The following is a 21,655-nucleotide window of genomic DNA, read 5'->3' on the forward strand; positions in this document are numbered from 1 at the left end:
AGATGGGAAGGATCAGGGGAGACCTTCTGGCTCTCTACAGCTCCCTGACAGGAGGTTAGAGCCAGGTGGGGGCTGGTCTCTTCTCCCAAGGAACCAGCAATAGGATGAGAGGAAAGGGGCTGAAGTTGCACCAGGAGAGGTTTGGATTGGATGTCAGGGAGAATTTCTCTCCTGGCAGAGTGGTGAGACATTGGCCCAGGCTGCCCAGGGAGGTGCTGGAGTCCCCAGCCCTGGAGGGCTTCAAAAAACATGTGGCTGTGGCACTTGGGCCCATGGTTTAGTGGCCATGGGAGTGTTGGGTTGATGGTTGGACTTGATGATCTTAGAGGTCTTTTCCAGCCTTAATCATTCTATGATTCTTTGGAACAGCCTGTTTAATTGATTAATTGTTTAATTAAGTGTCAGGTTGTTCTTGCTAGAAGAGTGCAGCCTGTTTCATGCTGTAGGACCAACAGAACACGTAGGCTGCCTGATGCCAAGTCCACAGCCTGTTTCATGCTGTAGGACCTACAGAACACGTAGGCTGCCTGATGCCAACACAAGTATTGGTCAGTGATTTCTTTTGTGCATGTTTTTCACTAGCCCATTTTCCAGAAGCCAAGCCACGAAGATTTTTTAGTTAACAATAGAAAAACACAATATATGATGCTACCTAAAAACCACACCCTGAACAACAAGTGTTATAAGTGTTGTAGCTTGTTGAATATAATAAAAGCAGCTTCTTACCTATTTTCTCCTTACTCCTAGTTGATTATCTAAGTGCCATGTGCAGCTCAGACACCTGCATTGCCACCCTGCTTGTGAAGTGCAGAGTTTGAGGTGCTGCTGTCGAGTGTGCAAGCATCACCTCTTTTCACCTGCCTTACACTTGGATTTCCTTCTGCTCCTCAGTTTTGCTCCACTGGGATTGCACAGTGGGACAGTTTAACACTGGGACATTGTTGGTGGTTGGTCATTTCAGAGCCATGTAACAAAAAGGGTATTTAGGGAGAGGGAATGGTAGACAGATGAGATAACGTTGCTCACTGTTCTGAGTTCTCAGCACTTTGCTGCAGCCAGCAGCATTTTTCTGGACCATTCTCAGCCTTAAAAGTCACAATTAGCCAGTGGCAGGAGGAGGGATCTATTCTTTGTACTTTTAAAATTAATATTAGAAGTTAATATTGTTGATACTGTATTTTTGTGTTATTATAAGAATAAATCACATCCTTGCTCTCAGAAACAGTGCCATGAGGGTTAAAATGAAGAAAATTTGAAGCATGTTGTTACATTTGGATAGAACTCTTATTGTGTCATCTTCGTTGTACAATTTTCTCTTAATTTTCCAGTCTCTAATGTATACATAAGGAATTGGGATGACTAAAACCAGCAAACCCAAATGGCCAGTGAGATCTTAGCACCAAAGAACAATTACATATGGAACACAGAACTCAACGGGGGAAGAACCTGCAGAATTGGAGCAGTACCTTGCAGAAGCCTTGCTGGCAGGATTCTGCACCCCTGCACACAGCAGGCTTGTATTTCAGCCTGGTAAACAGCACGTTAGAGCTGAGCACTCAGCGAGTTCCCAGGGATGGACTGTGCCAAAATCCAATCAAGTGTCTGAGCTGGAGGGTTGAGTTACAATAACGAAAGAACCAGATGTGAAACTCCATCCTCAGCCTGTCACTCAGTCTCTGAGTCCCTTTTTCTCCTGAGCCAAGCCTAGATGCCCTCAGTGGAGAGCTTTTTCTTGAGCAAGTCTCTCCATTGCTCTTTGAGCTGTTCTTCTCAACTCCTCATTCAAATCTTCTGCTTCATATTAGTCTTTAAAAACCATTTCCTTTGAAATGCTTTGCAGCAGCCTTTGCCTGGTAACCCTTGAGCCTGTCTGGCTGAGCCCGTGGCCAGCCCATTGCCTGCTCCTGTGCTGGCACTGCTGAGGCTCTTGCATCATCTCTCTGTGCTTCAGGTTTCCTACCAGAAACATGGCAGCAATTTTTTGTAACCTAGATTTTGATTTTTTTTCTATTGAGAGTTTTCTTAGTCCTCTTATCTGAGAAAGTCTTTGCTCAGTAGCTAGTGTGACTCTGTGAATAATTAACAGAGGTCCCAGCATCCCCTCTGTCAGGACTCCAAATTATTTTGTGGCCATACTTCCTAAAACTTGTTTGACATGAGAAAGTGTGTCCTGCATGATGAGGGTGGTCTGTTATAATTTGTACTACAAGCCATATGGAATATGGAAAGTGATCTAAAAGTAAGGCTAAAAAAATTGCACAGTGTTTGGGATTTTTAATTTTCCAAAGAGCTTTGCAGAGGCATGAAGTTAAATACTTGCAGTGGAGCATGAAGAGCAAGATGCATATTATTATAATCACTCCCAGATAGTATTAGATATAGATAATGCTTCTACTGGATTTATTAAAATGTTTTTGCCATAAACACTCTTGTCCTGTTTGGGAAATGGGATGGACAACATGACCTTTGTATGCCTTTGAATTCCCACTCACTTCTTATTTCTTTTTTTTTTTTAAATTTCTTCTTTTGTTTGCTTTTTCTTTTGATCCATTGCAAAGAGCTGGAGCTGTGTCCTGGACACTGCTAGATCATGCTTGCCAGAGAGAGATTACTCAGAGGACTCACAAAACATTTGCTGAGAACAAATTTTAATGATTTAGCAATGATCTGGTGTGTCTAAAATTGATATTACCTCTTCATGGTGGCATGTTGTGCTGGGGGCTGCTCGCCAGCCCTGGGCAAACTCTGCCCCTGGGACAGGTACAAGTTTGCTGCTGGCCATAGCAAATGTTTCCTGAGACTTGAGCTTGTATCCAAATTGTCCTGTAGCCTGGAGGAATTTGGTCTGTGATTTTGGTTCAGGGGTGCCAGGAGAAGCAACCAAAAAGGCAAATGTCTCTAGGGACTAGAAAAAGGCATTCATCAAAGTAATAATGATCAAATACTGAGGTTTTCATAGGTATGAAACCTGTACAATTGAATAGTAAGCAATGGGTAAGCAATGGTAACTGAGGGGTCATGCAACAATATTGATATGTTGCAAAAATTCAAAGGGGGAAATATTTTTTGGATGAAATCATCTCATTCATTTTCTTAGAAGAGGTCCAGCACAGATCTGACAGAAATAGATGAGAAATGTACATAAAATGAGATGCTTCAATTACAATTCTGTAATTCTAATTCAATTCTAATACAATTCTAATTACAAGATGCTTGTAGTTAGAAGTTTCCTTTACTCCCAGGCCTGCAAAGTGATTCTTTGTTCTGCTCCCATAGGTGTCTATCTACCCAATCTGAGGGAACTGAAGCTGAACAACAGCTTGCTTGTGTCTGTGAGGTAAGACAGGAATGACAACTGAAAGAAACTTAAAGAGTAGCAGCCCTCACTTTTATTGAGGTGATAAAATCTTCATTTGTGCTGCTTTCATTTCCTCCATTTCCCTGGGCTGCACTAATGGGTTAGGTCATGAATATATTGCATAGAAGTTTAAGGACAGGGCCTGAGCTGGAGTAACTCAGTGCAGCTGCAGTGGTGCCCATGAATTAGCCCTGGTGCCAGCAGAGGAGTTCCTGCTGTGCTGAAGTCCATGGAAATTTGTTGCAGATTGGAAAGGAGCTGGAAATTCACCTCTTATCTGTGTCTAAGTGCTTGTATTTCAGAGTGTTCCAGCCTTTGGGCTTGTATTGTGCACAGTAGCTTGTTCCATACAGGTCAGACCAGTTCCTCAGCTGAGGAGACTCACTTTGGCTTTGCTGAAGTCACTGGAGTTGGGTTTGGAGAGGAGCTTTGAGGACTGCATGTCCTTGGCTTGCTGAGCTCCATGAACCAGCACACAGAGAAGCAGGGAGCTGGTGGGTCAGGAGGTTGAGGTGGAAACATCCCCATGAGGAGGCAGAGCTGTCTTCTCTCTGCTCTGCTCACCTCATGCCACCCGTGCTGATTGATGCAGAGTGGCAAAGTCCAGCTGGTGCCAGCAAAGGGCTGTGCAAGAGCCCATCTCTGTGTTAAACAGCCCTGCTCCCTGGCTTTGTACAGCTCTGCTGAACTGGTGGGTGAAAAAAGGAGTGATTCTGCTAATTGTTGTTAAAGAGAACATGCTCCCTGATGGGGCACAGCAATCAATGCTTCCCAGGGTCATGCATCCTCACCAGAGCAGCTAATGAACTTCAGTTGTCACCCTTTGATCTCATTTCCCCTTGTTCTAGTGAGGAACAAGAGTATTGATGAACAAGGATTTGCAGTCTAGATTTTTTCCACCTTCTGTACCACAGAAAGTGCTGGTCCTGCATTGCTGCAGTTCCTTTGATGACAACCAACCCCTGTCATGAGCATGAAATTGCTCCATGGCTGCAATGGAGGAGTAAGTAGTGGCTGAAAAAAATTGTGGGTTTGACACTATCAAAAGATATTTTATTATCTTAAAAAAAAAAAATGAAAAAAGGGGTTTTTTTTGGTCAAAAATCCATTTTCTCTTAAAATGCATGAATGAAAAATGTTTTGACCAGTGCTGTTCATGTTGGATACAGGATGCTGTTCAGGAATTCTAAACTGTTTAGTTGTTTAGTTTGACTTACAGCTTTAGTAAGATTTTGCACTTCCCTTTCTATTCTGAGACCTTGCCTTCTGTCATGAGAAGGTTTGGCAAACCATTACCTGAGACCTGACATCCTTGATGCAGATAACATTTGGTGTCACGTTGGCCTTCCCTTCCCTTCCCTTCCCTTCCCTTCCCTTCCCTTCCCTTCCCTTCCCTTCCCAAGAAGTGATTATTTTGATGTGTTCAACCAAACCCTTACAACTGAGGGTTTTGAGGGTGATAGGAGAACTGTTCTCCCTGAAGGTGATTCCCCCAGACAGTCTCAGCTGTAAGGTCAGGGTCATTGTGGTGTCATGTGAAAATGGGCAAGAGATCCCAGGAATTGTCTCGAGAGGATTGGCTTCTTTCCTGGAAAGAAGGTAAGTGCAGAAAGGCAGGAGAAGAGAGAGGGTGTTTCATAGACACTTGGGTTGTTAGAAACAGACATTCTTTTCATGCTACATTATGTGAAGAAAAGGTACAGTGGTGAATCATTGTGACCATCATGTCAGGGGGTGTGTCTGGGTGGGTGATGAGGTGGGAAACTCACTTTTTGTCACTTGATTTTGTTTTGCTCTGTCTTGCAGAGTAGAGTTTCCTAATTATTTTAGGATGAAACAGAATTAAGCCACATTTTTTCAGGTTGAAAAGGGGGGAAGAATTCCCTTGATGGTAAACTGTGTACAGGGGGATGTCAGCATCAGGGTTTGTGATCCTAACTAGTTCCTGGGGGTCTGGAACATTCACCCCTGTCACACTCCCAGAGGAACCTGAGCTGTGAGGCTGCTGCTGGCCCTTGGGTGGAAGCCACGGGAGGGAGGTTTGGCAGAGGGGAGTCCAGGCCCTCCTGGGCTGTGTTCCACGGGAGGGCACGGCTGGCTCCAGCACTGAGCTTGGAGATGGGTTGTTCTGGGAGCCCCTGAGGAGTCCTGGTCCCTGGGATGAGCAATGTGCTTGGGCTGCTTCAGCTGCAAACTCCCAGTCCTTCCCCAGCCCTCCTAAAGCTTGTGTTATTCTTCAATACTTGAAACTTCAAAAGGCTATATAGAAGTGCAGGATATCATTATCAACTATTTAATCCATAAGGGAAATACATCCAAGTTTATTTGCAGATAATCCATCTTGGCAGTTGAAAGGGAATTTCTTTGGCTATTTCTGGGTTTCAGTTTTCTAGTGGCCCTTTGCTAAAGGGAAACTCAGCTCTGGAAAATCCAGTGTACTGTGGAAAGAAATGAGTTCAGATTGTTGTTAATTTTCTAAACTTCTGTAATTTTATGAGGTCCTCGTTGAGTGACCTTCACCCGTCTGCTAGCAGCTCAGAGATTCTAGATTTATGAACTGATAATTGAGGATGAAATGTGGAACCTATTCTGAAGAGTGCCTGTTAAAAATTGCCCTTTTTTTTCCCTCATCTTGGTAAGGTTTCCAGGAAAAGAGCTGTATTTCAAGGCCAGTGAAGCACTGCTGCTGCTTTGGCATGTAGCCTGCGTGGTTTTATCAGATTGCTTTTATTCTCAGCTCAGGGATGAAGGAAAGATCTGTTTAAAACTGATAGCTATCTGTGTGAACGGGCTTTTAAATCAGCTAGGGGACTCTCCAGAGCTGGTTCCCACAAGTTTCCAGCAGGAGCTCTTTCTCCAGCTGAAGTTCAGCTCCTGTCCAGCTCTGCTCAGTGCAGCCAGCAGCCTCTGCTTCTGGCAGAGAGAGGCTCCTGTGGCTCACCTGAGGTGGAACTCAGAGAGTGCAGAATGTGGGGACAGAGTTAGAGGGATCCAGGGAAGGGGAAGCAGCTTTCCCTCACCCAGAGAGAGTGAACCTTTCTGTGCTCTGCGTTGGGTGCCCTCTTGCAGGATTGTCCCCAGAACAAGAGGACAGTGCTCCTGGTCCCTGTGGGTCAGCAAAGGCATCAGGGAGAGGGGAAAGGAGACAGCTGTCCTGGCAGCTCGGGTGAGCAAGGCTCAGGGTACATTCCAATCCAACAGTTCTCATGCTTTTATGAGTCTTAGGTTAGATTTATTTTATAGTTATTTGTTCTTAGCAGTAGCTCCTGGGGGCAGGACTGGCTGTGCAGCATTCTCTGTATTCACCTTTTGAAAATTTTCAAGCCCCCTTGCTGAAGTGGGTCCAGAGAAGGGCAACGGAGCTGGGGAGGGCTCTGGGGAACATGGCTGGTGAGGAGCAGCTGAGGGACCTGGGGGGGCTCAGTCTGGAGAAGAGGAGGCTGAGGGGAGAACTTCAGGCTCTCCACAACTCCCTGACAGGAGGCTGGAGTGAGGTGGGGGTTGGTCTCTTCTCCCAGGTTACTAGTGACAGGGTGAGAGGCAATGGGCTGAAGTTGCCCCAGGGGAGGTTTAGGATGGATATTGGGAAGAATTTCTCTCCTGGCAGAGTGGTGAGACATTGGCCCAGGCTGCCCAGGGAGGTGCTGGAGTCCCCAGCCCCGGAGGGGTTCAAAAAACATGTGGCTGTGGCACTTGGGGACATGGTTGGGTGGTCCTGCCAGTGTTGGGTTGATGGTTGGACTTGCTGATCTTGGAGGTCTTTTCCAACCTTAACGATGCAATGATTCTCTCTACTGTGATAAAATAACTGAAGCTGCCAGCCAAGGGATCTGAGTAAGTGTTTTGCAGATCATTTCATGACTTTAGGAAACCAGAGCCAAATGAATTCTTTCTTAATTGACAGCAAGGGCTTTAAACCAATGTTTAAAAATATTTTTTAGACTTGAATTAGGATCTTTAGGAATTTGAAGTTAGCAATGCTACTCTTTGGTACCTATCCAACCAAGAGTTTGAGCAAATGCTCATCTCTTAAAGTCACAAGTAGTTTGACTTGAGTGGAACTGATCACAAGCTGCAAATTGAACATTAGTCCAAGTGCTTTGTTGGAATTGGACCAAGTCAATCCATCTTCTCAAAGGCTGAGCTGTGACACTGATAGGCCCCAGATCTGATGTGTTCCTGATAGCAGGTGTCTAGACACCCACTCTTTGCTGGGTGGTTTTCTCTCACAGAAGATGTTTAGGGGCATCGTTCCCCAACATTGGTTTTCTCCCTGTCATTTTTGCTTGTTCCTTTCCCTGCTCTTTTTTGTCCCTGCAGTTTTCTCTTTCCTCTGCCTGTCATTTCTGATGTTTCCAGTCACTGGTTGCTCTGTCTGATGGACGTAGTGTAGCTGCTCCATGTAAATGCAGTGACTTTTGGGCAACGAGGATCAGCATTCCTTTATGACAGATAAAATCCCAAAATATTTTCTAAAATCAATTCAGTGACTTAGTTTGCATTAAAGATGCAAGTGTTTGTCAGCAGATGATTTGCTGTGTTACAGTAATAGCTTACAGTGTTTGATGAGGGATCTGGGTGTTCTTGCTCCAGGCTGTAGCTACACGTGCAGTCAGAGCACTGCCCTGGTCTGGTCTGGGTGAACCTCTTCGTGTCCATATTTCAGTGCTGAACATGAACCTTTGCTTTTCTGGAAGGGGGAAGCATTTCATTTCAAATTTCTAGTTTCTTTAGAACATGTTTCTGTTGTTTCTTTTGTGTAGCCAGCCTGGGAGTCCTTCAGCAGTTAAGGTTGCTGTGAAGTCTATCTTAAGAACATGTTCTTTGAGGACTTTGGGTGCTTGCCAGGAGCTAGGAAAGCTTTTGAGTGGAATCTCAATGTCTGTATTAATGAGTCTTCTCTGTATTAATGCCTGCAGATCCCTGGGAATATTGCAAACCTTGGCAAGATTCCTGTGGCCTCAGGTTTTATTTAGCATTGACAGTTTTAAAGACATTCATGTTATTGATAAAAAGTAACGATTTGGGTGATCTGGGGACAGAAATACAGCTGCTTTTAGTCGAGTGGGTTGTTTTCAGGAAAGCACAATCAGCCTGTCTGCAGGAGGCCCCAGGGAAAGCTGATTGCTCAGACCATTTATCTGCTCTGGGCAGAGCTCTCTCCCTTGACTGGGGAGGTAACGTGATGCTTCTGACTTCTCTTGCTTTCATTTCACCAGGTCAGGGGCCCAAAGCAGAGACTGTGAATGTCTTTATGACCCAGACATCAAGGAGTCTGACAGCCTGGTTCAACAGCAAGGGAAGCTGAACTTGTCTTCTCTACAACACACCGTTGTGGGTCTGGAGCTCAGGCTCCATCCTGCAGCAAGCACAGAGGAACATCCAAAAAGTTCAGTGGCCATGCAGGGTCTTTCCATGGTTCTTGCCTTCAGCACTATGTTTTATGCAGCCTGCCCTGGCTGAGGCTCCCCTGCCACCTATTTCAGGCTGTCAGGTTCAGAGTGTGTCTGTAAGGAGCAGGGTGATGAGGCAGGTCCTACCATTGCAGCTCCAAGTCCAAGAACCATGTCCATGGTTCTCTCTGGGCATTCAAAGTCAGACTGATCTTGTGCAGCCTGCTCTAGCTGGGGATGTCCCTGCTCAGTGCAGAGGGTTGGACTAGGTGACCTTCAGAGGTCCCTTCCAACTCAGACATTCTATGATTCTATGAATCACCATCTGAGCAGTTCCACAGAGCATCACTTAAGATGGCACCAATTGCTTTCAGTGAATGAGGAGCCTCTTAGGGCTCCATGAGCTCAGCTGATGCCAGCGTCTGGGGTCAGAGGGACAGGTTTACTCCTGGAGCCAACTGGAGACAGCAGTGGCAATGACTAGAGGCTTTGTGGCTGAGCCACTGGACCAGGACTTCAAAAATGCAACTCGGTTCCTGGGCGAGCTCCTGTTTGCACAGCTTCCTGGGTTTGCTGTAGAAACTGGCTGTATCTTCAGTCTCAGTTGTTTATTTTACATATTACTCTGGGGCAGACAAAGTCTTCTGAGTGAGTTATGCACAAGGCTTTGCCTAATGGGATCATGATCTCACTTACAGGCTCTGGATGGCTGCTTTAATATGATAAATAAAAATGTTGGTAATAGCTAGCTGATTTCTGCCAGCAAATAAATACATGCCTGGCTGTTGGGGTTTGCAGCTGCTCTGCTTCACCTGTCAGTGTCGGGGATCACGTCCCAAAATTCACACCTAAATGTTCATTTTGATGGAGAGAACGAATGGTCCTAATTGTCATCTGAGAAAGCACAGAGAAGGGGGTTGGGGAGCCCTGGGAACCAGCCCGTTGCCAGGGGGCTGTCCAGCTGGGGAGGGGTTGTCTGCATGGAAGTGGGTAGGAAAATCATCTGAGCGTTCGTGTAGTGGGTTTGTAGGTTGTTTTGATTCTTTCCTGCAAGAAAGTTGGTTGTCTGCAGCTGGATTGGTTTTTTTTATTTATTTAAAATAATTCTATTCAGTGGAAAATGACATTCTTGGAATGCAAGGTAGGCACTGATTTTAACAAAGGAGGGATTGAGGTTGGAGTGGAAATTGAGCTGTGGTCGTGTTCACCGGTCGGTAAGTGCCAAGCAACATGAATAAACAATGAAGAAATAAATAGAATTTCAGTGCACCAGCAGGTTTTATTATAATCTAATTTCTATAAAATACTCTCCACGCAGGAGCTGATTTAGTTGTTCTTATTTTCTGTTGACACAAAGGACCTGTTGCCTTTTTTCCCCTAAAATACGTGCACACTTCTTTTTCCTCTAGATTTCTTTCTGATTTGCTGTTTGGCAAAGTTTTATCCTCCTGTCCTGAGATCTTTACAGGCTGCATCAGGTCTCCCAGAGGTGGACCAATACCTACAATAAGAAATACTGAGAAGCCTGTTGGATTTAGGGGTGAAGGTTGTGATTCCATCAGCAGGTGTAATGTGACCACGTTCTCCACCCTTTGCCTTGAGCTGCACGGGGTGTTCTCATGGAGGTGAGAACCTGAACACAGAGGTCTGATAATGAAAAATCATTAGTGTCCTACAAATGTGCCAGATGTAAAGAATCTCAAGAACCTGCATTACTCCTGCTGGACTTTCAGACTAAATCACTTTACATTTTCTCTCTGCTTTCATATCAACCCATTTCTGCAGTATCTCAAGTATTTTTTTCCCAGTGGAAATTTTGTAGCCATTACCACAACAAAACTTGAATAGCAACTCACAGCTGATCCAGTTCTTTAGTTCTGAATCTAGAATTTCAGTTTTTCTGGTACACAGAAGAAGGGGTTTGGGGGGTGATTTTTTTGTCATATGTGTCTTAACACCACTGAATCTATCAGCTGATTTGGATCTTGTACAGAATATTCCTTCTGCTTACCCTGCAGCATTAAGAGTTTCAAGTGTTGATTTTGAAGGATGAGATCTATATTAAATCAAAGCTGCAATATAACTGTCTTCCTCTGCCAAAACTCAGACCTGGAGCATGCTGTGAAACAGGCACACGTCATGTGGAGACTGAAGAGTTATTAGTGTAGGAAGTTTTAAAGCAGTGTGGGATTTGTTCCTTCAATGTAAATGGCTCCTTCTGTAACCACAGTTTCATTGTCCTTTATTTTTTTTTTTATATGTAAACTCTCAACAATGAGGATGAGCTGTTGCCAAAGGTGTAGGAACTGTCAGTAGCTCTGGGGCTAGGCTGAAGGACAATGGGTATGTGGGTGTGAGAGTTTTGTTCACTCTCTGGCTCAGCTTTACCCTATTTCAGAATCCCCTCGTTCTCCTGGAGGGTGCAGTGCAGGCAGTGAGATGCAGGACGGGGTGTTGGGTCTCCACAGCACCTCTGGGGCACAGCTTCATGCTGAGGTGGGAGCTGGAGTAGGCTGGAAAAAAACACATCAAGGGCAGGTCTTGGCCCACAGAACCACACTTGGGCAACTCCTACTCCTTTCAGGCTGTGGGAGCTGAGCTAAAGCAACTTATCTGTCATTGTTAAAACGCTACCACTAACTAAGCTGACAAGCAGTTTTAATGATCAAAAGGAAATTAACACCAAATGGCATTATCCTGCCCCCACACGCTGTGTGCTCCTGTGCTCCTGCTGCTGAGCACATCAGCCTTCAGCAGGCCCATCATTCTGCTCTGGGTTTTTTGACAGCAACTAAAAATGAGAGCACTTGAAACTAAAGCTGCATTTGGTGTGTATTAACAGGGCCAGGGCCTGCACTTGGGTCACAACAAGCCCAGGCAATGCTCCAGGCGTGGGGGAGAGGGGCTGGGAAGTGCCTGGTGGAAAAGGACCTGGGGGTGCTGGTGGGCAGCAGGGGGTTTGATGCAGTATCTCTGGGTAAAGCATTACTCACAGACATACCCATGGCAGAGCTCAGGTAGTCTACCAGGAGCACCAGCATGGTCTCTGGCTCCAGGACAACAACCAAACTGCCTTGAACAGTTCATGGCTTTGCCTGCTGTAGCCAGGTTGTCTCCTGTCCTTGTTTTCAGGCTTTAGAGAAAGCACTGGCCAAAAGCACGTGGCTTCTTGATGATCACAATGGGCTTTAGCAAGCACACGAAAGCTGTGGGAGCTGCCTCCCACTCTGGGGTACTGGCAGTGAGAAGGCAGAGTCACAGACTGGCCGAAGTGGGGAACCCCAGATGCTCCCCCTGGTCCAGCCCGTGCTGCACTGGGGGTTGCAGATCCTCCCCAGAGACCCATTTTGCTGTCAGTGAAGTGTGCTGCAGTGATCCACAAGTTAGAAAAGCAATATGCCAGACCTTTGCCCCATTCCACACTTGAAACTTAAAACAAAAGCAACCAAACAACCAAAAAAAAAAAAAAAAAAAAAACAAAAAACCAACAACAAACCCAGCCCTGGATTGAAATAGTGGAATCCCTTTGTTGGGAGAAACATTGCCAGTGGCATCAGCACTGCATCTGGAAAACAGCTTCTTACTCATGCAAAGGTTGCCTCAAAAAGGTGGCACAAGAGACACCCTACTGCAGAGACCTGTGGCAACAATAACTTTTCATTCCCACAGAAGTTCTTCATTTGCATGTAAAAGGGAGTTTGAAAACCAGAATTTCATAGACACGCTTGTTATTTAAAGAGACCTTGGGTAGATGTGTGCTTTCTGCTCAGCCCAAACCACCCGTGCCTTTCCCTGATCTCTTTAAGCTCATGAGCTGAGAAATGCCCAGCAAAGCCTCTTTTGCTTAGTTTTTGAAGCCTCCAACAACGTGTCTTGACAGGGTTAGGAACCCTTCCTGTGAAGAAGCTGCACCGCTCTGAAGGAAGAATGAAGCCAGAATATGAGGTGCTGCATTTCCACGGCATTTCAGCCTGAAAATGGGCTTCTGGCAGCAAAAGATGGGACAGGATCCTTGTTATACTTCTTACCTTACACTTGGGCAGTGGTTCACACTCGTGCAAGGGAGCAGGAGATGCTTAAGGCAATCTGTGTGCTGTGGCCATGTGAGCTGCAAGACCCAGAATCACAGAGTCATAGAATCAATTAGGCTGGAAAAGACCTTTAAGGTCATCAAGTCCAACCATTAACCTAACACTGCCAAGTCCACTGCTAACCCCTGTCCCTCAGCAGCACAGCTACAGGAGTTTTAAACATGTCCAGTGATGGTGTTTCAACCACTGCCCTGGTCACTCTTGTCCAGGGCTTGACAACCCTCTCAGGGAAAAAATTGTTCATCGTGTCCAACCCAAACCTCCCCTGGCACAGCTTGAGGCCCTTTCCTCTTGTCCTGTACCTTGTTCCTTGGGAGCAGAGCCCGACCCCCCCCTGGCTCCAGGCTCCTGTCAGGAGCTGTGCAGAGCCAGAAGGTCTCCCCTGAGCCTCCTTTGCTCCAGGCTCAGCACCCCCAGCTCCCTCAGCTGCTCCTCCCCACACTTGGGCTCTGGACCCTTCCCCAGCTTCGTTGCCCTTCTCTGGCCATGCTCTAGAACCTTGATATCTTTCTTGTATTGATGTACCCAAAACTGATCAAGGTGTGGCCTCAGCAGTGCCCAGCCCAGGGGGATGATCCCTGCCCTGCTCCTGCTGTCCACTCTAGTGCTGATCCAAGCCAGGATGCTGGTGGCCTTCTTGGCCACCTGGGCACACGCTAGCTCATAATTAGTGGATTGTTGATGAGTATCCTCAGGTCACTTTCTGCAGTGGACAGTTTCCAGCCCCTCTTCCTCCAGCCTGTTGCACTGCCTGGGGTTGCTGTGGCCCAAATGCAGGACGTGGCACTTGGTCTTATTGAACCTGATAAATTGTCCTTGACCTATCGATCCAGCCTGTCCACGTCCCTCTGCAGAGCCTCCTGACCCTCCAGGAGATCAACACTTCTGCCCAGTTTGGTGCTGTCTCCAAACCTAGTGAGGGTGCACTCTACCTCCTCATTAGATCTGATAAAGGTATTAAACAGAAGTGGCCCCAGTACTGAGCCTTGGGGACATCACTGTGACCGGCCACCAACCGGATTTAACTCCATCCACCAGAGGGGACCCAAGCCAAGGGTTTCTCCACATTGCTACTTGAATTTGGAAGAGTGAGGACAAAACCAACCAAGAGTGCAGTACTGCAAAGCGAGTCAGGTCTTCACGTCCACATGAGGTTTGTTGAGGTCCAGGAGGACCCTGCAGGGCCATGGCCCCAGCACTGCTGGTGGCACTAGGGCTGTGCCATGGGTTTGATCAAGGAGCACGTGCCCACCATCCAGGTTGCAGTCCTGAACACTTTACAGCTATCTGAGAGTACAATGGAATGATTCTGTAAGCTTCCTGGGAGAACATATGGTCCTGATTTCAGCAACATTCAGGCTGTAAAAGTTTTTGCTTCTGATGTCAGAATTATCTGTACAACCAAACCATTGTGTGCTGACATGTGGATGGGATCATTGTTATCACAGTGCAGCTTGATAAATCCAACTTGATTTCTGTAGATCAGAGAGGAGATACTTTTTCTCCTTTATTTTATGACTGTCATTTGGTGACTCTTAAAGACTCAGTCTCTCCTATTACCCATGCATCCATTTTCAGAGTGACCTTTAAAAATAAATGATGTCTGCAGCAGTGGCTGGTTTAGATGTATTGCTGCTGATGATTTATTCAACAGATGCGGGTGTGCTTTGAGATACTGTTTGCAAGTTCAGTGGATTTAGTGTTTTATTTCTAGGTGAATTATTTGAAACCAGCTTCCAAAAGAAACGATGGTTTTCAGGCTGATGAATGTGTTCAGGGCTGTGCTGTTGTGTTTACTGGGTAGCTTGAGCTCAGCAGAGCTATTAAAGATTTATTGTGGTGAAACCAAGAGCAGGATTTGGCTCTTTAGGTCTGGTCTCCGTCCAGTGAAATTTGGCTGGAGCGAATCAATCCCTGAAGCACAAGGATGTTGGATGAATGGAGGAACACATTATTTCTCAAGCTTGTTATTAGGTGTTGTAAGCCAAACTGTTCCTTGTCCCTCTGCTCTCCCTTCAGTCCGGGGGAGTGATGACAGGATGGGAGCATCAGATTTCATGGGAAAAAATCCTAAATGGTTATGCACAAGTGGGGAGGGTGTTGCCAAGACCCTCATGGAAACACAGAGCTGTCTGGTGAGTTCCCATCCCTGCAGCAGTGTCTGCAGATAGGCAGAACCCAGGTTTCAGTCACTGCAGTTTATTAATATTATCTTTTTTAAAATCAGTTATAAATGCACACTTCTGGGTCCAAGGTGAAAGTGGAGGAGCCTGTGTTGGTTTCTTGGCACTCCTGGGCACTGGAGCCGTGGTGTGGGAGTCAGGGGGTGTTCTGCAGGCGCTGGGGTGTGGGGAGGCTGCTCTGGAGGTGCTGCTTTGGCAGCCTCGGAGCCCGTGCTCTGTTCACAGCCACAGATGGGACGTGTGTGTTCCCACCCCGAGCTCTGCCTCTGCTTCAGCCCTGACCTGCATGGACCTCAGGAGGAGGGAGCTGGATGTATAACTGCTTGGCCTGTTAATTCCTTGCCTTTTCTGTGAGGTTCCTGGCTCCCACATCACTCAGGATGGGACACGTGTCCACTGGAGTTGAATTATCTGGGAGCTACATTTGCTGTAGAGCATCCTCTGGTTCCTTCTGGATGCTCTCTGAAGTTCTGTACCACATCTTACAACTGACTGTCCCAGCTTTGTATCATGTCTCATCTTTCCCCTATGTCAGCTGTCAAACTCCTCAGTCAGAGTCTCTACCCTATTTTTGGAACATGCTGTCATATCCTATACGTTTGTATCATGCCTAACACAGGAGGGTTCTGGTCTCTGAATGTGTCTCATTGATTAGACTTGGTCAGTGATTAGTTTTGGAGGGGTGTTTTCTTACACTACGTGTATAATTATAGTGGATTCTCTTTCTTACCACCCTGGTAAATTTTTATTGAGAGTTGATTATTATATTAAAATAATTCACAGTGGTAAATTATTATCAGAGTGCAGATTCCCATTCATTCCATTTCTTGGTCAGAAGTCACAAGCTGCATCTCCCAGGTTTGGGCTGATCCAGCCCCCTGCACTTAACGTAAATGAGAACATCCTGTGGGTGCAGTTGGAGGCCCAGGAGGTCTCGAGTCCTCCACAGCCCCTCACCCTGCCCTGACCCCTCCCAGCTGGACCCACCAGATGGTCCCTCAGGAGGCACTCCCCTGGCTGTGGCTTTGGGGACCTTGGTTGTGGCTCTGCCTTGCAGTGAAGTTCTCCTGCTGGGGCTGGCTGCAGGGAACAGCCCTTCTGCCTCCCCTCACTGCTGCCTCTCCACGTTTGCTCTCCCTCAGAGTGGGAGTGCTCTTCCTGAGGGGCAGGGGTGAAGATCCTGTGGCTGGCTGCCTGCCCTGCCTGGAGTGGAGATAAAGAGCAAGAGTGGGCCAAGGGACACCAAACAGAACAGCCACACTCGTGCGTTCTGTGAGTCTGTAATGGTTCTATATAAGCATTTTTTAATAACAATGCCCTGTTATCAAACACTGGGGTGCACTGAAAACGTGCAGCAGTCCTGCCTTTTGCAAGTCCCCAAGGCACAGCATACACAATCTAATTCCTTTGTCTGGCATACTAATGACAACCAACTTTGATTAGTATTAACCTTAAACCTGCTGCTGCTGACTTGCACCCAGGTTAGCTGTAGGAGAGTCAGAGCTGCAACCATGAGTGCACCCGATACAAAACTGAGAGTGAGCACTTTCCTGTCCTCAGTGGTATGCAGAAAAGAGAATTCTGCACAAAAAATTAGCCTGAAATTTGAAGAACTCAGTTCTTGAAACAGGCCATGAAATGAGCAGTGTGGTTCAACCTGCTGCTGCTGACTTGCACCCAGGTTAGCTGTAGGAGAGTCAGAGCTGCAACCATGAGTGCACCCGATACAAAACTGAGAGTGAGCACTTTCCTGTCCTCAGTGGTATGCAGAAAAGAGAATTCTGCACAAAAAATTAGCCTGAAATTTGAAGAACTCAGTTCTTGAAACAGGCCATGAAATGAGCAGTGTGGTTCCTTCGTGTTAGCATAAAATTAGCCTGAAATTTGAAAAACTCAGTTCTTGAAGCAGGCCATGAAATGAGCAGTGTGGTTCCTTCGTGTTACTCCTCATGCCATGTTTGTGTTCACGGATGTGTTGGCCTTGGTTGATGGTAGGTTCTGCTTTTGTGATTTAATTTAATGTCTTTCTTATTATAGGCATGCAGCTAGCAAATCTAATAATAAACTTCTGTAAATATTAGTTTGGGAGGCATCTGTTTCTTCAGGAAGCCTTAGAAGCAGCAGGTTTGTTAGTTATGAAATATGCATAATGGAATAGTTGCTGGAAGAGCTTCTGCGAGGCTGGGGACACGGTGACACACGGGGCACTGTGGTTCTTCAGAGCAGGCAAATCTGAACGAGCACTTGGAGAGAAATGTGACAAAATTCCATCTTTTTAGGGGCTTGTCTGGTCACAAGTACAGTGCCACAGCAGCAAGTGTTCCCCCTTGCCCTGGTAGCTAAGGGGTTGAGTCCCGTGAGGGTGCAGCAGTTCCCAGCAGGAACCAGTGTCCATACCTGGAGGGAGTTCTCTGGGTGTGTGGCTTTCTTGCCCCCCGTGTCTCTGCACTGGACAGAGATGTCCTGTGTCAGTGCAGAGGCCAAGCTGCCTCCACACACACAGTCTGGGGGAGGAGCTGTGGTTTATGTCAGCTGAGGGTTTTCTCCTGTAAGGAGGAGCAGCCTCAGATGGAAAGGGATGTGTGGTGTGAGATTTTCCTTTGCTCTGGCTGTTAGATCAGCTGCACTGGTTGTACTCCAGAGGCTGTGAAAGGTGATGGACACACCCTGCGTGCTGTAGCCATCAGGAGCTTACTCAAACCTGCAGCATCCAGGGAAGAGATGCTCAGAGGGCCCCAGTGGCTGGGGTCCTGCAGGGGTAGAGGATGGATGAAGTGAGGTAGGGCTGAATGAATCCCATGAACAGACCATGCCCCAGGAGGCAGAGGGGGGAAAATCCCCAGTTTCACCCTGGGAACTCCTGTTCAACCCTCTATTGGGCAAACCACAGGAGGCATCTGGGGATATTTTTCCCTGTGTCCATCCTTTAGCCTTTCAGCTCCTTTCTCCTGACATGGCCCTTCCCAAGTGTTCAGATGGTGGAGAAACAACAGAAATCATAGGTCAGAATGCACCTGCCTGACTGATGGAAGCCCTTCTCCCCAGGCTCTGGGGTGGAGGGCTGGGCAGGGCCCCTGGAGTGGGCAGTTTGGCTGCAAAGCTGCATGAAGGCTCCAAGAGGTTCACAGAGGCAGTGCAAAGCTGCTGCTTTCCCCCAGGGTCCATAAAGAGGAGACATGGCTGAGGGAATTGTTACCTTTATTCCCCCATCAGAACAGACCCCATGACCATATTCTTTTATCTTCTGCAATTTTCCCTAGACAGCAAATCAAAGTATATATTATTTATTATAATGTATATCTTAAAAATAGATGCTATAAAAGATTGCTAATCCACATTCTTGAAATCCAAGAATCTCTATTTAAGAACTATTGTAGCTGTTTAGATGCAGTCCTGGGCAACTGGCCCTGCTTGAGCAGGGGAGATGGACAGGATGATCTTCATGGGTCCCTTCCAGCCTCAGCTGGGAGACCTTAAAGGTGGGGAAATAGGGTGGGAAGGGTTATAATCTGCTGATTCAAAACGTGTTATTTCTGCTGTTCCTTTCCACTGCAAACTCCTGAGAAGGGTCACTCCATGAGGGGACAGAGGTGGTGTGCAGGCCCCTCAGGTGTGTGAATTTGGGTTGTGAGTGTAGAGCAAATGATGCCAGCATGAGGAAACCTCACTTAACTCTCAGCAGTTACCTGCGACTTATGACAGACTTACATGATGTAGCTCATGGAAGGATCTTGATCAAACTGAACTGGGGTGACTTCATACAAGAATAAAGATGTCTGTGAGGGAGAGAGGTAGAGAGGGGTATCATTTTATTTCCCACTTTTGAAGGTGAATGTTTTTAATGACATTTCTGGTAAACAACATGAGATTTGAAGGAAATAGCAGTGGCCTAGTCTTAGGAAAAAGAAAGCAAGTCCTGAGTTACTTCATCCATCCCAACAGAGCTTAAACTGTTTCTTTTCTAAGGGATCTTGGGACCACGTTGTCTCATCTGCACGTCCTGTGGATGGCTCGCTGTGGGCTCTCGGATTTAGATGGGATCTCTTCCTGCAGCTCTCTGAGAGTAAGTGTAGATGTGTCCTGCCAGATGATGGCCTCAAAACTATCTTCAGTTGATGCCTTTTACTTGCAGTTTCTCTTTGTTTTTCTAAAGGACTTGGATTGGATGCCTTGAGTTGCATGTGTTAGTTCAAAAGGCACTGCAGCATGGTTTTAAAATGAGGTGTAACACTCAGGTCTGATCCTGCTGCAGCATGATGTTCACTGCCATATTGCCTGTAGTTATTTAAGGCAGCAGCAGCTACCCTTGAACAATGTTCACTTCCATGCTAATTCCATGCTGTGCATGTAATATTTCCAATACTAGAAAACATTTTGCAGAGCTTGAGTGTTACTTGTGCAGGCTTTTGGTTTACATGGTTATTCTCTTTACCTCTGCTGAGGAACTCTACATAGCCTATAACAACATCTCTGACCTGAGCCAGCTGACCTGGTTGGAACACCTGAAGGTTTTGGACCTGGAAGGGAACAATATTGAGGACATCAACCAGATGCTGTACCTGGGACTCTGTGGCCAGCTGAGACGCCTGACAGTGGAGGGCAACCTCATCTGTCTGAAGCCAAGTGCAGAATCTGCAGAGGTGAGGACTTGGTTTGCACACGTTGTGTTGATTTTTGGCATTTGTTAATTTGAGTTGGAAAGGAGAAACCTTTCTGCATCTTCCTGCTGTGTCAGTCTGAGTGATGGCATGGGATGCATTCCCCAGCTTTGGTTTCTCTTGACTTTCTCCTCTCATGGGTAGTGTCTCTGAGATGAGCACAAATGTAGTACAAGGAGTGCTGCTGAAGACTCAGGCCTGTTTCCTAGCAATGTTTTCCTTCCTACCTGTGAGAATGGCATTAAACTAGAAATCAGCTGTTCTGATCCATGCAGATGTTTGGTCTTAAAGGAAGAGCAAGGAGAACATGGACCTCAGCTGTATGACAGATCCTTCAGTCTGCAGGGATCTTACAGAGGGTTAGAAAGCAGCCAGTATTTTTCTTAGAAGATGTGCCAATTGCAAAGTCTCAAGTAGATATCTGTCTTTGGGCTTTTGCATTTCCTTGGGAGGCTCTCTGGTCCAAGAGCAAGTGCTCCAGGACCACCACGATGAAAAGCTGAAAAGTGATGTTTGAGATAACCAGGAAAAGCTGCATTGTAGGAACCACTGGTTGTCCTTTCCCCAAAGGGCTGAAATCAAATGGCCAAAAAGACCTTCAGCAAAAGCTGCAGATACAAAACAGTGATTCACATCATAACCAGGGAAAGCTGCATTGTAGGAACCACTTTCCCCAAAAGGCTGAAATCAAATGGCCAAAAAGACCTTCAGCAAAAGCTGCAGATACAAAACAGTGATTCACATCTTACATACTGAAATACTGGAATCATTTCTGCAGAGATGTTTTGTTGAGGGCATGAGATGCTCTGTGTCAGAAGGCTGAAAGCACAGTGGCACATGATCTGCTTGGGTGTCAGGGCACTCAGCGAGTGAAGTGTGGGAGATCTCATTCTGCATGAACAGCCTCAGAGCTCATTCACTTTCCCCTGCTTAAAAGAAAACATTGCTGGGATATAAAAACAAGCATCTTGGCATGAGCTGAGGAGGTAACTGGAGGAAAAGCAGAGTCTAAAAGCCAGATCAAATGGGAGTGTTCCTCACTGTGGTGATGTGGTGTCTGACACGCATCGTCAGGGGGCAGTTTACAGCCAGCTCACGACGTGCTGTCACCCAAAACACTGGGTTTGACATTTACCCTGGGCTTAGACTTGAAAACTGAGGTGCTGTCACTGAAAATCACTCATGTGGTAGACATATGCAGATTTTAAATCTTTACACTTTTTTTGTGGTTTGGGGTCAGGGCCATCCCCAGACCCTTAACAGACACTCTCTGTTAGAGAGAGAAGGGGAAGAGAAAGGGAGTAAGGGAGAGGGAGACTTATCAGTTAGGAAAGAAAATGAAAACAGCTTCAATTCTGCTACTATTGATAATAATGTAATATTGCAATATTGTAATAATGATAATAAAATGGAATATGTACAAATATACACAAGATCAGTGTGGAACCCAACACCCCCCAATGGGAACACGTCACCCTCACCCCTGGCTGGGGAGCAGCCCCAGGGAAGGTCCCAGGCTGGGCTCAGTGCAGATGGCAGCTGGGTGCAGGGGCTGGATTTGGGAACTGGGGTCAGGAACACGTGGCTGGGATCACAGGCAGAGGGGAGGGGAGCAGCCCCAGCGAGGAGGAAGGTGGAAGGAGATTGGAAGGGCCACAGAAGGGGTTTGACCCACATGATCCTTCAGCTTTTATCCTGAATACTGGGGACATGGGATGGAACACCCCACTGGTGAATCCTGGGGTCACTTATCCTGCCCACTCCTCCCTGCAGGTGTGGCTTTACTTTCTGCCCCCTCCATGTGGGACACAAGCTTAGCAGTGACCTTGGTCTGCATCCCAATCCCTGGCAGTAACTCTAGCCAGGGAGTGTTACCACTGCTTAAAAACAGTCTGCAAGACATGCTGCTAGCTGCAGACAGTGCAGCTGGTTAGAAGAGCTTTAGCTGAAAAGTTTACGTCCTTGGACAGTC

The 21,655-nt window shown here is 46.6% G+C and overlaps 1 protein-coding gene across 1 annotated transcript in view; it reads left to right on the forward strand.

Annotated features, from left to right (window-relative positions):
- The window catches only part of LRRC56 (leucine rich repeat containing 56), a gene marked incomplete at its 3' end in the record, with an annotated part of 42,821 nt that overhangs the window by 13,495 nt on the left and 7,671 nt on the right, over positions 1-21,655 (forward strand). The window contains exons 3-5 of the mRNA XM_008948484.1: positions 3,277-3,337; positions 18,992-19,088; positions 19,468-19,665. Of these exons, the coding sequence (XP_008946732.1) occupies positions 3,277-3,337; positions 18,992-19,088; positions 19,468-19,665 (356 nt within the window). The remainder of the gene's footprint in view (positions 1-3,276; positions 3,338-18,991; positions 19,089-19,467; positions 19,666-21,655) is intronic.

The sequence above is a fragment of the Merops nubicus genome, unplaced genomic scaffold (assembly GCF_000691845.1).
Source record: "Merops nubicus isolate BGI_N331 unplaced genomic scaffold, ASM69184v1 scaffold651, whole genome shotgun sequence".
NCBI classification, from domain to species: domain Eukaryota; kingdom Metazoa; phylum Chordata; class Aves; order Coraciiformes; family Meropidae; genus Merops; species Merops nubicus.